Source organism: Hypomesus transpacificus, chromosome 17, assembly GCF_021917145.1.
Source record: "Hypomesus transpacificus isolate Combined female chromosome 17, fHypTra1, whole genome shotgun sequence".
In the NCBI taxonomy this organism is placed as follows: domain Eukaryota; kingdom Metazoa; phylum Chordata; class Actinopteri; order Osmeriformes; family Osmeridae; genus Hypomesus; species Hypomesus transpacificus.
In genome coordinates, this window is record NC_061076.1 from 13,471,433 (window position 1) to 13,487,733 (window position 16,301).

Here is a 16,301-nt window from a genome sequence, read left to right on the forward strand (position 1 = left end):
TTGCATTAATAAATTAATTCTCAACATGCCTTACATTACACAGCTGCTTGTTTTTATTATCATTCATTATTTTCACAAAGAAATAAGTAACAGTTTTTAAACACATTACATTGAAACAATAGTTTATCCGTGGGCATTTCTACAACACTCAAGTGGGGAGAGCGCAGTAAACATTCCTTTCTGATGTTCAATGACTGCGCTGTGTTGAGTTTCAAATAAACTGCACAACCATGTCCATCTGCACAAGTGTTGTCAGCGCAGCATGAAATAGCATTTGAGAGTTTTTCCGTATATCATATTTTTAAAAGTGTTGTATTTATTTTTATCTTCAAATTTTGCATTTGCACCTTGTCTATACTTAGTCTACACACAGAAACAAAAGCAGATCATACAGCTCAAGTTTCCTTCACAGATCGATGCAAAGCCTCCCTATAAAATCTATGGAGGTACAATTGACAAGCATAGATGTGTTTGAAGGAGAAACAGATGACTTGGGGACTCATTGTCTCCTCCTACTGCAGGTTGTCCGGTTAGGAGATTTCCTGCTGCCAGTCCTAACAGAAAACAACAAAGACAGAACACTGTTATCATCATTTTTCATTACATGCAGTTTGATCCAGCACTGGTGTTGAGGTGTCTTGCGCAACTTGATTACTAACCTGCGAGAGTGTGGTGAATGTGCGGCTTGTCTGTGTCTCGGAGGAGAGTAGCTGAGTGAGCGCGAGTCTCTCAGCGAATCGGCTGGCACCCTCTGAGGCCGGGGCGGGCTGGAAAAGGTGAGGGGGTTTGATGACATCACATTGTCAATCAACTTCTTTGAGATAGTGGACATCCCCAGTATATGATGGGTTGTCAATTACAACCTACGCCATCAACAGTAGTACAAGTAGGCAGTACAACAACAACAAAATCAATTTCTTACATGCAACCAAGGACTGTATTGACAATGGGTTTAAAATGTGCCTGCTTCAATTCAACGGTTAGACATTCCACATACCTCTTTTTCTTTTGTTCATTCTCACTTTCAGAGGATGAGGAGCTATGGGCAGCAGCTGTCTTTCCACCACTAAAATTGGTGGGGGTGGTAAATACATATGACAAGCATAATTACACGCAACAATCATTGAGGAAAAGGAAAACCAAGTAAAGCATGTTTTCAGAACCTCCTTACCGTTTGCCCTGCTGAGCCTCGGAGTCTGAGCTGTCTGACGAAGATGAGGAGGAAGAGGACGATGACGAGGAGCTGGAACTGCTGCTCATTGTTTTCTTGTCGTCTTTTGCCCCCTTCCCATTTACGGAACCCTCTTCCCCAATTGCTTGGTCAGTAGGACGGGCTGGGCTACGTGACAGCAGGAGTGTTTGGTTCCTTTGTTCACCTTTCTGTGTCTCTCTCATCTCTGGTGGGGAAGTAGCCGAGAACCTGGAGCGAGGTGGATCCGATTGACGCATTTCTCTGGAGAGGGCCTTGCTATCCAAATGGGTAGGAGGGGGCCCAAATTCTTTTGAGGGCAGGGTTGAAGGTGACAATCTTGACTTTTTCCCCCCGTCTCCTCTGTCCACTTTCTGTGCTCCACTGTCCTTCCCTTTAATGCCAGGTGCCTCTGTCCTCCCTCTGACGGGTGAGGGGGACTGGGAAGAGGATGTTCTGGAGGAGGAGGTGGCAGATCGGCGGGGTGGCAGCCCGCCTTTGGGAGGTAGGCGCCCTCTCTGCTCTTGCTCCTTCCCTCTCACCCTGTTCCTCTCTCTCTCCCCTGACTGGGAGCGGCTGCTTCTCCTACGTCGAGCTGGAGAGGGGGATCGCCGGGATCTGAAAATAAATAAAGGGTGTCAAGTTAAATCCAAATAATTTGACCACCTACATCAGTGCTGGTCTCTAAATGCCCGTTTTACATTTGCAAAGTGTCCGGTATACACCAATACCAAATCAATCTGATCAGACACCCCCTTGTTGCCACTGACTGGTCACGCCATGAGTTTACGTTCTATATAGATGCTGCTGACCTAAGTCCGTGTTGAAGTTTGTCCTCTTACCTGTACAAGGGGCTTCGTCTCCTAGGGCTCCTTGACCGGCTCCTTCTGGTGGCCCTCTCTCTGGAGCGCTCCCTCCCTCCCCTGTCCCTGGCTCTGTCCCGCTCCACTTCCCGACTGCGGCTGCGACGCGGGGGGTTGGGTCCTCGGGGTGGGGAGCGTGCCGAGTGCCTTCGGGGGCTCGGGGAGCAAGCTGGGAGGTCTTGGTATTGCCGCGGGGGCGTGCGTCGTGGTGTTGGGGAGCATCGCTGCTGGGCAGGTGCTTTTGGGGATCTCCTCCTCTCCCTCATTTTGTCACGCGTGAGGGGGCTGCGCCTTTCAGGCCTCCTTGTGCTGCTCCTCGCATCTGCCCAGTCCCGGTCCGTCCCTCGTTCCCTGTCTGCATCTGCGGGGGAGTACCTGTGGCTGCTTCGCGGAGGCCCTCTCCGAGGAGGGGAGGGGCGAGGGCTGGTGTTCTCCACCTCCGTGGGGCTGTACCGCTCCTGGCCCCTGGCCCGTTCTGTCGGTGTAGAGCGCTCACCAGCAGAGCGCTGGGGCGACCTGTAGGCGGCAGGGGCTGGGCTTTCCCTCTTAGAGGGTGTCGTCCTGTCTCCTCTTCCTCCTTTACTCTCACGATCTCTCTCTTTCCCTGACTGGGCATGCCTTTGCACGTCACTTTCAGAGGCACTCTCTCTACCCCCATTGGCCAGATACCTGTGGTAGGCAGCGCTAATGGCCGGAGGGGAGACTAGAGTAGGGATTTCTTTTTTTGGGTCACTCTTTTCTTTGCTTGTAGGCCCCTTTTTCTCCTCATTGTTCGAGGAAGAAGAGGAGGAGGAGGAAGAAGAAGAGGAGTTGGAGGAAGAAGAGGAAGAGGAGGAACTGTCACTGTCACTGCTGCCCCCATCTTCTTTTACTTTTTTGGACACTTTCTCCTCTCTATCCCTCCCTCTCTCCGTTTCTGCAAGGTCTCGATCTCTTCCCTCCCATCTGTTATTTTCTTCCATTGGTCTTTCATTTCTCCTGCCTTCAGATGCCATTTTCTCCCTCTCAGTTCTCCTCTCCCTATCTTTGTCTCGCTCTGCACGACGGTCTTCATTTGAGCCAACAGACGGCTGTCTACCTGATCTTCCACCATCTCTCTCTCTTCCACCATCTTTCTCTCTGCCTCCATCCCTCTCCCGCTTTCTACGCTCATCCTGTTTCTCCTTATTCAGTTCTCTCTCCTTCTCTTTAGACCTCTCCTCCAGATCCCTTTCCCTCTTTCCTTCATGTTCCCTCTTTTTCTGGCTTCCATTGGAAATGGGGACAGGAGAGGTAGAAGATGAAGAGTCGGGGGATGAGTGTCTATCCCTTCCCCCACTGCTTCTCCCACAAGGGGGAGACACCTCCCTCTCCCTCCTTTTCACTTGTTCTCTCCCTCTTTCTTGGTCACACACATTTCGATCCTTTCCCCTCTCCTTCGCAACACTCCTCCCTCCCTTGGCTGTTGCTCTGTCTAGAGATGGCGAGGAGTTGTCATGATGTGCGGGAACGTTTTTTTTTCTGTCTTTCTCCTGTTCAGTTTCTCCACTCCTTGGCCTCCTGGATGACTGCTGCTTTGGTGGCGGAGAGGGAGATGAGGAGTTGTGTCTACTTCTTTGTTGTGTTCTCTCCTTCCCCCGTTCTCTCTCTTTATCCGCCTCACCATTCTTAGAGCGCATGGCTTTCTCTTGCTGTGGTTGTGGAGATGGGGATGAAGAATCATATCTCTTCTTCAAAGATGACTTGTCTTTTACCTTCTCCTTTTCTTTTGGTTTGTCCTTTATCCTCTCTCTCTCTTGTTGTCCCTTAGCACCCCGGTGGACATCTGGGGAACCTAGATGTCTGGAAGAACTCTGAAGGACACAGAGATATGAAAGTGTTAATTCTCAGTTTTTTTTTAACACTTGCAAAGAAAATGCAAAAAAAACAACACCACATGCCAGGCATCTCTTGGGAAAATCATTTTCTTGATGTCACAGAAAGTGTTATTTATAAGGGTGTAACAATATATCGTGATGCAAAATTGTAACAATATGTATATCCTCATCAAATCGTGAGCTGAGTATGATTACACACCCTAGTTATTTAGTGATCAAAATCCACAATCTCAAATGGACTTTGTCTTAGAAGATGACCAGTGAAGGACACAGGACGGTTCATGCATCATACCTCTCTGCCAGCCAGTCGAGGTGGACTGTCTTCACGACCCCGTCCCCTCCTGTCAGGAGACCGCCCCTTCCTTCCTTCCTCTGCTCTCCTGACATGCTGGTTCTGCTGCCTTTCTCTCAGCGGTGCAGGGGATTGGCTGTAAAAGGCAGTGAAAAATATATATACTTAAGTGTGCACACAAGTCAAAACATCTCTAAACTACATGTCTATCATCGACGCTTGAGAGAAAGTTGTAAGCATTGTAGCTGCACCCATGACTCAATGGTTACCTATGGGCAGAGCTGGAGGCATCACTCCTCTGTCGCCGGGCCTTGGCTTTTGGACTGTCGTTTTCACTCTGCCCTCGCTTCCGCTTGGACACCGGCTTCTCATTGGAGGAACTGAAAGAGAATTCCATTTGGGAAAATGCTTGTTAGTGCAATAGAAGACAAATTCCTCCACGCCATATATAATTAATATTAAATAACAAAACCTTCAAGCTAAACACAATTCACTCAAATGCAACACATGCAGACACTGCTGTTCAATAACTAGACATCCTTAAACTGCTATGAAAATTGATTTGGCAATGTAAACAAGAGTATACCAGACTCACCTGTCACTTTCATCCTCATCTTCTGACTTGTCTCTGTAAAATTGGTGTAAGTATATTACATTTCCAGTAATGGTAGTTCCTACCCAACACAGCTAGAGTTTCACCAAGCTTGTCACTGTATAAAGTGACATTCATTTCAGAAAGGCAAGCAAGGGCGAGAAAGGGACCGCGCCATCTAAACTTCAGGCTCGTCCAGTCTTGCGCAGTACAGTGGCTTGCCATGCTCCTAGCTTCGAGGCTCGTGCAAGCTCGCAACCAGCTGTACATGTCATACTTTGCAACAACCAGTCGCAAGTGAGTAAACTAAGGTATTGCAGTAGAATGGGGTAATAGTCTGATCAAGAAGTAGAAATATCATGCAAACTTTACAAGAATCAGTGCCATCAGTACTGTAGAGTGTTCTTTCACTTGGTTTTTAGAAATATAGGCCTCTTCTAGATGGAACTCACCACAAATACTTTTTGCATTGTGTTTTTAGTATGACTGCCAACGTAGTGTGACATGGCTGTGTCGTTGTTCTGGCTCGGCAAAGCAAGCTATATATGCCTGTGCCTAAAACTGATGAGCAAGGGGTGAGGGCTTGGCAAAAACTAACCTTTTCTTTTTCTTCTTTTTAGTTTTCTTCTCCCTTCGAGGAGAGGGAGATATGCTCTCTGAGCTAAAGAAGAAATTATAAAAAGTCAACAACAAAACACTAAAATAAACATACATCATGGTGACTTGATTAAAGAATGGTGAGGTGACCATCATGGTGAAATCATGGACATCCAATGCAGATGCAAAAAAATCTTAGACATCTGCACTAATCAGACCCATTTCCCTTCACTCTTCCATATTTCCCTCTGCTCTCACCTATCTCGGTTCTTCTTTTTCTTCTTCTTCCGGCTCTGTTTTCGGGAGGTGGACTCTGAGTCCTCAGACTCTTCTACCAGTCTTATAAAGGGAAAGAAGAAAGGAGGATCAAACATGACATACAAGTTAAAACATGTTGACCACTCAAGCAGGTTCGAGATTCCGCCCCTCATTCACACACCCACCTCCTCCCCTCTCTACATGAATCCACCTGCTCCCACTCCCCATATCCATCCACCCTTCTCCTCCTCTCTGACATCATCCACCTACCTCCTCCCAGTGTTGGGGAGTAACAGAATACATGTACCTGTACAAGTAACTGTATTCCATTAGTTACAATTTAAATAGTCAGTATTTAGAATAGTTACATTGTTGAAATCAATGGATTACATATACTTATGTTTCACGAGTTTACACACTCTAAATAAATTAAGGCAATTCCATGCATTTCCCAGAAGCCCCAATATGGAAATGAAAAAATGAGCTATTTGCATATATATATTTTGTGCGTAACAAAATATAACTGTGCAGCGCAACCTCTGCTTCCCCCAGCAACCTCCTTTCAGCATCCAAAGACTCCACCTCCAACCTGAAGAAGCATCCTAAAGTTTTTTTTGTTTTTTTATGCAAGGGGTAGTCGTCTGCTCTAGTTTTACTGGTCACCTTGCTATTTTATAGTTGTAGTTCATGTGCAACTTTACATTCTCCTATGTGCTGATTTACTTACCCCAGAGCTGTTGAAAGACTGACTAGCCCTGTTTGACATGCTAGCTAACATTTGTAAAATTATCTCGTGGTAGCTTAGACTGCGGTTAGATTTTTGTAGTACGCAGTTCAATGTGCAGTTAGTTACATTTAGCCTACTGGCTAATGTCTTCAGTTAGGCTACTGTCTTATGTTTCCTCACATGACAAGTCCTCCTGTGTATAAAATATGTAGGCCAGTGGTCACCAACCTTTTTAGGCCAAAGATCACCGACCTTTGCCTTGGTGACCCGAAGATCTACCTATTGAGGCGTTGAGAGACAGAACAGACTCCAGACTGAACTTACAACTTAACTTTATATTTGGCCTTATTGTAATTGAATGAAATCAAACAATTTGTGAACAATATGAACAAGAAAAAACACTTTTGCAATGAGCAGGCTGGATATGAACGGTTTTATTTATAAACTGAAGTTACAACACAACACTGACAAATTTCTCATGTGACAAGTCAGTGTGATGGCTGTGACTGAACACTGTCTGTGAGTGCCTTGTAGTTTGGCTCATAAGCAGAGACAGCCAGTCTGAGGCAGTCTGTGAGGTGTCTGTCAGTAAGCCGGCTCCTGTACTTGGATTTGGTGATTTTCATCTGTGAAAATGCCATTTCACAGAGGTAGGTCGATCCAAAGTAGGCACTCACTTTTAGTGCACATGCACTGAGGAGAGGAAACTTCTCTCGGCTGACAAGTCCCCAAAAGTCACTGTCCCTTGACCTGGCTTTCAGCTCAAAGTCATTTTGCAAATCAAGCATCTCCATGTCCACTCCACTTGGCAAAGTAAATGCTTTCTCGAATTGGTCTGCAACCTCCTCTGTATTAATAGGCAGGAATGGGTTTGAAAGAAATGCAGCAATATCCTTCATGATTTCTAACTCACCAAAACGTCGACTGAACTCCGCTGCCAGTTTGTCCAGGTGCACACAGTACTGCTCAGGGTGAAAGTCAGAAGAGTCTTTGATGGACTGTGACATTTTTTCCAGGTTTGTAAAGTGTGTCAGCGTCCCTTTCCTCAGATTCGTGGTCCAGACACAGAGTTTGGCCTTGAACGCATTCACTGCGCTGATCATGTGGAGGAGGTGCCGGTCTTTTCCCTGGAGTTCGTGGTTGAGCGAGTTCAGTTTTCCGGTTAGGTCCGTCAGAAACCCCAAGTCCAGTAGCCACGCATCCGTTGAAAGTTCCTCGTGCTCCTCGTTCCTTTTCGACAGAAACGTCTTAATCTCAGGCAGCAAGTCAACAAATCGCTGCAGCACTTTTCCGCGACTCAACCACCTGACATCAGCATGCAGAAGCAGGTCTCCATACGCCGAATCGAGCTCATCCAATAACGACCTTGAATAAGCGATGCTGAAGCGCTTTTGCTCGAATCGAGTTTACCACTTTGACCACCAGTGACATGACATGAGAAAAGTCCACAACTTTCCCAGCCAAGGCTTGCTGATGAATCACACAGTGATACTTCATGAAGTCGGGGAAATCCGGATCATTACGGCACAGTGCTATAAAACCAGCGTGCACACCGCACATTGCCGGTGCCCCATCGGTAGTGATTGCCACCAGTTTCTGAATGGGGATGTTCTTTTCACGGACATAGCTTTTAAAAACGTTGTAAATATCCTCACCTCTCGTTCTCTCTTTTAATTGGAGAAGAGTGAGGAAGTCCTCCTTTGTTGTAAAGTCCTGGAAAGCCATTCTGACAAATGAAACAAGCTGAGCCGTGTCCATTACATCCAGCGATTCATCAAACTGCAGTGAAAAATATTCACAGAGTGACAAGTCCTTCAACACCTGTTGACCAACGTTATCCGACAGTAACTCGATCCTTCGTGTCACTGTTGTAGGACCAAGAGGCACAGCACGGAATGCAGCTTTTATGTCCTCTTTGTTTTTGAAGGTGCTGCAAACAGTCTCTGCGGTGACGGTCAATAGTTCCTTAAACAAATCCCCATCTGTAAAAGGTCTCTTGTGTTTAGCCAAAATGTGGCTAATACGAAATGACGCCTCAGTTGCAGCCTTACTTTGAGACGTAGGTTGTGAGAAAAGCGACTGTTGAGCCTTCAACTCCACTTTCAGCTCCTGAACTTTTTTGGCGCGGATTGCGCTCTTTGGTGGATAGCAGTCTTTGAATTTCGGATGGTTAGTGTTGTGGTGCCGCTCCAAATTCCCTCGCTTAGACAGTGCCTGTGGCTGGTGGCACAACATACACACACTCTTGTCTTTTACCAAGGTAAAGATGAATTCCTCCTCCCATTCATGATGGAAACTGTAGTTTTTCGCCCTCTTTCGTGGTGCCTCTGCCATGCTTGCTAACACTATGTGGACAACACGGCCGGGTAAATAAACAAACCAACGGCAACCACGCCCACAGGTATCCTGGGATAGCAGGTCTCTCAAAGGTCGTCTTCGGGAAAAAACGCCCATTTATTCCCGTTCATGAATTAGTCGGAGATCAGTATTTCTGAAATTATTTTGGAGATCGACAGGGAAAGTCTCCGAGATCGACACGTCGATCGCGATCGACAGTTTGGCGACCTCTGATGTAGGCCATGATGTGATAACATGGTATGTTGTCACACACCAGAAAGGCCTGCTTAGTCAGCAAGAATTGATGGCCGCATTCCTACACTTATAGAATGCAATTCAATGTGGAAGTAATCCAAGTATTCAGAACACGTTACTCAGACTGAGTAATTTAACGGAATAAGTTACAAATTACATTTTTAGGCATTCTGTAACAGAATCATTTTAGAAAGTATCCTTCCCAACACTGCCTCCTCCCTACATTCATCCATCCACTACCTCCCACTCACCACATCCATACACCCACCTACCTCCTTCCCTCCCCACATCCATCCACTTTCTCCCCAAAAGCCATCCACCTTCCCTTACTCACATGTATTTTTGCTGCTTCTCCCTCTCCAGCCTTTCCTGCTCCCTCTTTTCCTTCTCTCGCTCTTTGCGTTCGGGGTGAAAGGACGAACCATCCACATAGTCTGTGGCGATCCCGAAGGCCTCACGCAGCCGGTCATTCTTCTGCTGGTTGGCTGCAGCCAAGGCGTGAGTCTCTGTCACACTAAAGTCAGACATTGGCAAGTTGTTGAAAATGGTCACACTGTGGGTTTCAAAATATTGCATTTTATTGGGTTCATGAGTATGAGATTTTAAATGGAAGTCACCGGTAACTTTAACCAACAAGATTACAAATTTAGATTGGATGAGTGTCTGTGACCACATAAAAAAATACCAATAGAACAAATGTATTTTTTGTTTTTCCCATAGGGGGTTGATTTATAAATAGCAATCACTGAACAAAAACTGATTAATAAAATCTAAGAGGGCCGGATGTTCCTACATGATTCTAAAAACAACACTGAAGTACAATTACAGGTTAAAAAAAAATAGATAGCAAAAGTAGCAGAAAGTCACTAGATTTGTTGCTAGTTGCTTGATAGACTGTCACTAGGGAAGGTAAAATGTTGCGACAAGATTGCTAAATTGGCAACAATGTATAACCAATAGTATTAACCGGTAAACATTCGTATTGTAGGTTACCGGTTAATTACAAAAATGTGTTATTTAGGGCGGCAACAACAAATCGATAAAAATTAATTATTAAAAGAGTTGGCATTTCATTATCGATTCGTTGTGTCGTGCGACTATTACACCACTCAAAAAGTCACAGAGATGTTTCAGCATAAATTAATAAAACTATTGAGTTGAGCGTGGAGCGGAGCCCCCCCCCCCCCCAAAAGAGCAGAGCGGGGGTAGAGGAAAGACCATCGGAGAGACCCGTAACGCTCTGAAACACATGGCGGAGGCAGAGAATTCAGTACGACCCATGTCATCCAAGGTGTGGGAGCATAGAAATTGTGGGATGTGCTACTGTATTTTTGTACGTCCTGCGATTGGTTAGCTACTGTGATTCCCACACAACAGAAGTGTAGTAGTTAGTTATCGCTACAATTTACCAGGGCTAGGTCTGATGGAGCACAGCTGCCAGCTGTAGGTATATGCAGGTAGCAATGCTAGTGCTAATTAAGTATTTAGCTGGTCGGCTCCATGATGCCAAACTTTCCTAGATTTTAAGCTACGGTACTAATGCCGAGGGCTCGCTGATATACAGTGCCCTCCAAAAGTATTGGAACAGTGAGGCGAATTCCTTTATTTTTGCTGTAGACTGAAAACATTTGGGCTTGACATCAAATAATGAACGTGAGACCAGAGATCAACGTTTCAGCTTTTATTTCCAGGTATTTACATCAGGATCTGATGCACAACTAAGAAAATATCACATTTTGTTTGAATCCACCCATTTGTCATGTGATCAAAAGTATTGGAACAGATATACTTAAAACATATTTAAGTGAATAAGACTTAATATTTAGTTGCAAATCCTTTGCTTTCAATAACTGCAGCAAGTCTGTGACCCATTGACGTCACCAAACTTTTGCATTCTTCCTTTTTGATGCTTTCCCAGGCTTTCACTGCAGCCTCTTTCAGTTGTTGTTTGTTTTGTGGGGTTCCTCCCTTCAGTCTCCTCTTAAGCAGGTAAAATGCATGCTCTATAGGGTTTAAGTCTGGAGATTGACTTGGCCAGTCTAATACCTTCCATTTCTTGCCCCTGATGAACTCCTTTGTTGTTTTGGCAGTGTGTTTTGGGTCGTTATCTTGCTGCATGATGAAGGCTCTGCCAATCAGTTTGGTTGCATCTTTCCTTAAATTGGCAGACAAAATGTTTCTGTAGACTTCCGAGTTCATTTTGCTGCTGCCATCATGTGTTACATCCTCAATGAAGATTAATGAGCCCGTCCCAGAAGAAGCCATGCAAGCCCAAGCCATGACATTACCTCCACCGTGTTTCACAGATGAGCTTGTGTGTTTGGGATCATGAGCAGTTCCTTTCTTTCTCCAAACTTTAGCCTTTCCATCACTTTGGTAAAAGTTAATCTTTGTCTCATCAGTCCATAAAACTTTGTCCCAGAATTTTTGAGGTTCATCTCTGTACTTTTTGGCAAATTCCAGCCTGGCCTTCCTATTCTTCTTGCTAATGAGTGGTTTGCATCTTCTGGTGTAGCCCTTGTACTTTTGTTCATGAAGTCTTCTGCGAACAGTAGATAGTGATACCTTCACTCCTGCCATCTGGAGGTTGTTGCTGATCTCACTAACAGTTGTTTTAGGGTCTTTCTTTACAGCTCTCACAATGTTTCTGTCATCAACTGCTGATGTTTTCCTTGGTCTACCTGTTCGACGTCTGTTACTTAGTACACCAGTAGTTTTCTTCTTCTTCAGGACATTCCAAATGGTTGTACTGGCTATGGCCAATGTTTCTGCAATGGCTCTGATTGATTTTCCATCTTCTCTAAGACTCACAATTGCTTGTTTTTCACCCAAAGACAGCGCTCTGGTTTTCATGTTGTTTTCACCTCTGAATACAGTCTGCATAGACAAAACCTATCTTACCCAATCTGAACCTGAGTGTAGACATTCAGTGGTATTTATTGATTGAATAATGTATGTAATAGGACACACCTGGGCAACAAAACACACCTGTCAGTCACATGTTCCAATACTTTTGCTCACGTGACAAATGGGTGGGTTCGAACAAAAAGGTGATATTTTCTAATTTGTGCATCAGATCCTGATGTAAATACCTGGAAATAAAAGCTGAAACGTTGATCTCTGGTTTCACATTCATCGTTTGATGTCAAGCCCAAATGTTTTCAGTCTACAGCAAAAATAAAGGAATTGGCCTCACTGTTCCAATACTTTTGGAGGGCACTGTAGCTGTCTGTCTTACTAGAACGACGAATCTATGCGTCCTTGCTGACGTGTGCTGATGTTGTGACGCTAGGCTAGCACTGAAGTCCCTTCTGCCACACAAGGCACTTTTCCCACAAATTTAATTTCAGTCTAAACCGTGCAAGGGAATGTAAATCCCTATACAATCAACGCAATCGGGACCAATACAAACATTTTGACACCAACGTTGTTTATGTCGTCCGAATATTGAGGGATCCTTAGGGATGGGGAAATAATAATAAACATATATGAGAGAGAACATTGGTTGTGCTCGCCAACGGCTTGAGCCCAATTTTTATCTAATGCATCGATTAATCGAAAGAAGAATCGACAGATTAATCGATTATTAAAATAACCATTAGTTGCAGCCCTAGTGTTATTCAACCCCACATTCAATTGAATATCACCAATTATAACTTCATGAGATGAAAAATGGTTGACCCCCAATAACTCCCAAAGCCATGTCTCGTGCTTACGCTGGTCTCTCTGTTGGGGCTGTGGGCGGCTCCTCCTTCTCCTGCAACATCATACGAAAGCTGTTCACCTTCTCCTCAATCTCCTCAGCAGAATACCTGTTGATCAACAACCCAGTTAAGTAAACTGATGGATATTAAACATTCTTTCCCTTTATTAGCATAATTTTTCACCTATCCTTGTATTTTCCCTTCAACCAAATATTTGATTCTTCTTGCCCCCTTTTCCTTTGAAGTCAATCACAACTTCCACCTTTCCCATTACCTTTGCTCCTCCATCAAGACCACCCTTCCCTTGTCCCCTTTCTTACCCTTGCTCCTCCATCATGTCCTGCAGTTCTGCACATTTGACCTCCAACTGCCTCTTTCTTTGGTGCTCCAGGATGTCGGCGTTGGGCTGCCGGTTCAGCTGGCTCTCCAGACGCTCTCTGTCCTTTTCATCCCTTTCACCTCCACGCTCATCCCGTTGGCGCTTGGCACGTACACTCGACAAGTTGCGCTGCACATACCCATTGGTTCCGCTGCCTCGTGGTGTGGTGAGGCCAATGCCGTTGTACATTGCTTCTCTGTGTCAAAACAAGGCCGGGTGGGAGTTAAGTAGGTCCAAGAACTTGATTTGCATGAGCCATTGTGAAGTACCACACTATGTCTAGCCATGACCATGGCTCTGGAAACAATCAAACAAAACTATTAATTTTATACATGCATTCTTATTGAAAGGATTGTTTGAAGGTAATCTGTGGTTTACAATATAGATATTCTAGCTAAAACAGTAATGTAAACGTATTTTTTATTTGGGTGACAATCATATTTGACAAATTAATATAATGAATGCGTACTTTTTAATAATTATCATAACGATAAATTAATTATTTATTTTTTAACGTATGAGGCCTTAATGTTACGCATCTGCAAAGGCGCGATTCTTGGTCATTTCAACTACGCTGGCTGCACTGACTCACACTGGTCTAGCCTGAATAGGTTTACAACCATTTAGCTGGTGTTATTTAGCTACCTAGCCAACACTCCAAGCTATTGTCTGCATATAAAGTGGTGGCCACAACTAGCAAACAAATATTAAGTTGATACATAATAGTTTGCTAGGTAGACATCTTATTCTATTGCATGTAATTGCAAGCTTGACGCACCAGGGTTCACCAGCTAAATCAGTGGCTTAACAACTCGTACTTACCAAATCTACTTTGGTGCTGGCTAGGGATACACTGCAGCTAGATTTATAAATTGATGAGATAATCGATGCGACATGTAGTTTAGCTAGCTGACTAGTCTGGTAGCCATCTATTCAGAAACTACTACTAGCTAGTTAATGTAGCATCGCCAGGAAGCTACACAGTACACAACTTGTCTACAGTAGGCCCAAATTGCCCAACATGGATAGTCAAGCTGGTTCGCGGCCTTGCTTTGCCAAACGAACTGTCACCAAACAGAGCGGCTATAATATAATAAGGAATGGAAAAAACATTTTAGACCGTTTAACTGGACTTGGTAACTAGCTGACCAACTTTCCGCAAAGTAAACGTTTAGCTACCATTGCGTTGGTGGCAATACTGTACCAGGTAGGCTAACTAGCTAGCTTTAACACTGGGTTAGCTAGCTACGTAGGAAAAACGTACCTTTCACCGTCTTCTTTGTTAACAAAGACAATCGAGAAGAATTACAGAAGCAATGGAATTAAAAAACACTCAACAGAGCAACGATGAATAGCTACAGTTCTCTTCCGCTTGAACACTTTTGGTTTGTCAAACAAAAGCGCACTGCGTGTTAAAAATTAGCAACTACAGATAAATCGCCAGGTTGTGGCTATTCTCTTTTCTATTTTAATGGAAGATTGCAACCAACGTTAAGAGGTGCATCACCGCCACCTACTGTTCGGGAGTGTAAGGCCGGCGGCCTACACTATCTAAAACCCCCAAAACATGGAAACCACATAATAGGATGATCCCCTTTATCAGGGGTGGCCAACCAGTCAGAGACTAAAAGAGCCTTTTTTACCGTGTTACTGCAAAAGCCACATCATACACATGAACATGAACACACACATACACACACATGAACATCGCCCTATCCCTTCCTCACTCTCCACCCCACTCCCTTTCTTTCTCCTCTCTCTCTCTCTCTCTCTCTCTCTCTCTCTCTTTCTCTCTCTCTCTCTTTCTCACACACACACATACACGCACAGACAGACAGACAGAGACACAGACTTCTGCTCAGACAGATTTACTGTAGGCCTACATGTCACACACCAACATGATAATGACAGAAATGGACTCCTACCGTACTAAGACCACACAGGCCAGGCATGTTCCAAGGCAGTTGATACAAGCGTTACGGTCTGTGAGTGCTTTGTACATTTTTGGAACAACTGTATCTGCTTTTCTGCCTGACGTTTCAAAGTGATTACCTTGTGCTTGCAAAATTCTGTTCCTTTAGGAAATTCCAGGTCGATGTAGTTAGCATGGAGTGAGCTGAAGTGGCGCTGAATATCTGAAGCCTTGAAATGACGCCCGGCACACGGCAGAAAGGCTATTACGTTCAACAACAAAAACAAACTGTCCCACTCTGTTAAAACATCCTGTGTTCATCTTCATATTTTCGTTTTGCTGAGTATTTTTTCCCTGCCCTTTTTCAGAGCGAACTTGACACCAATGGTTTAGGCCTACTCAACAATAAGGTTTTCCCTCCTTCCAAGCTGAGCGTAGAGTTTATGTTGGTCCATACCAAACACGTTTCCCGTGTCTATTTTAGATACAAAGTGCATGTACACAGACGCGATCACGCGAAAATTCACGTCAAACGTGCATTTGCATGGGATGAAAATATTGAACTCAACATAAATATTGAACACACATACATAAAAAAAATGACACGAAATTCAATATATCGTAAGGGCCGCATGAAACCAGACAAAGAGCCGCATGCGAAGGCCAGGCCTGCCCTTTATCATCACTTGTCTCCAAAAGGAAGGAAAAAAGAGCTCTATCTACCACCCTACCAGTCCCTTTACCCAATAAACCCTGCAAACTCACAGTCTCCCATAAGCCTCCTTCCTATTCCTGATTACTCTACATTTCCATCAACCCTGTCTTGTGGATTTGGCCACAGGTTTTCATTCACATCGCAATGGATGTTTTCATTTGACAAACATCAGGCCTGACACTGGTTTGTTGTGATGTAATTGCATGCCTCATCCATGGCTTTGAGAAGGGTAACTTGTTCTTGAGTTCATCGTACACCTTCCACCTCCATGTGGAGAACAATTTCTCAATAGGGTTGAGGAAGGGAGAGTATGGGGGCAAGTACAAGGCTGTAAATTGGCAAAGCAATTACAAGGGCCTGCATACCTACCCGTGCTGCTGGTTTTCAAATCTGAAAACATGATTGTTTAGTCTAATTTGTTCATGTTTCTTGGTTATTGGTGTCAATGGATCTCGTTATACTGAAACGTTCATGTTTTCTTGTAATATTGTTTGTCAATTTCTATAAAACTATGCATTCTGAGTAATACAACAGTTGCTTATCATTTTGAGCTGTAGTATCAATTGACAGTTAGATCACTGTAATCTAAGGAAATGACAGACATTTCAGATGTTATGCGTGAATT

The 16,301-nt window shown here is 44.4% G+C and overlaps 1 protein-coding gene across 1 annotated transcript; it reads right to left on the minus strand.

The window, feature by feature from the left end:
* Positions 1-30: 30 nt before the first annotated feature.
* On the minus strand, positions 31-14,548 carry srrm2 (serine/arginine repetitive matrix 2). The gene is made up of 14 exons (XM_047037891.1): positions 14,314-14,548; positions 12,991-13,245; positions 12,683-12,778; positions 9,301-9,480; positions 5,648-5,728; positions 5,391-5,453; positions 4,796-4,828; positions 4,470-4,580; positions 4,201-4,336; positions 2,032-3,884; positions 1,172-1,807; positions 998-1,066; positions 660-767; positions 31-554 (listed from the first exon to the last, which is right to left on the minus strand). The coding sequence occupies exons 2-14, from the start codon at positions 13,236-13,238 to the stop codon at positions 500-502; spliced, it is 3,669 nt and encodes a 1,222-aa protein (XP_046893847.1). The 5' UTR covers positions 13,239-13,245; positions 14,314-14,548; the 3' UTR covers positions 31-499.
* Positions 14,549-16,301: the final 1,753 nt, after the last annotated feature.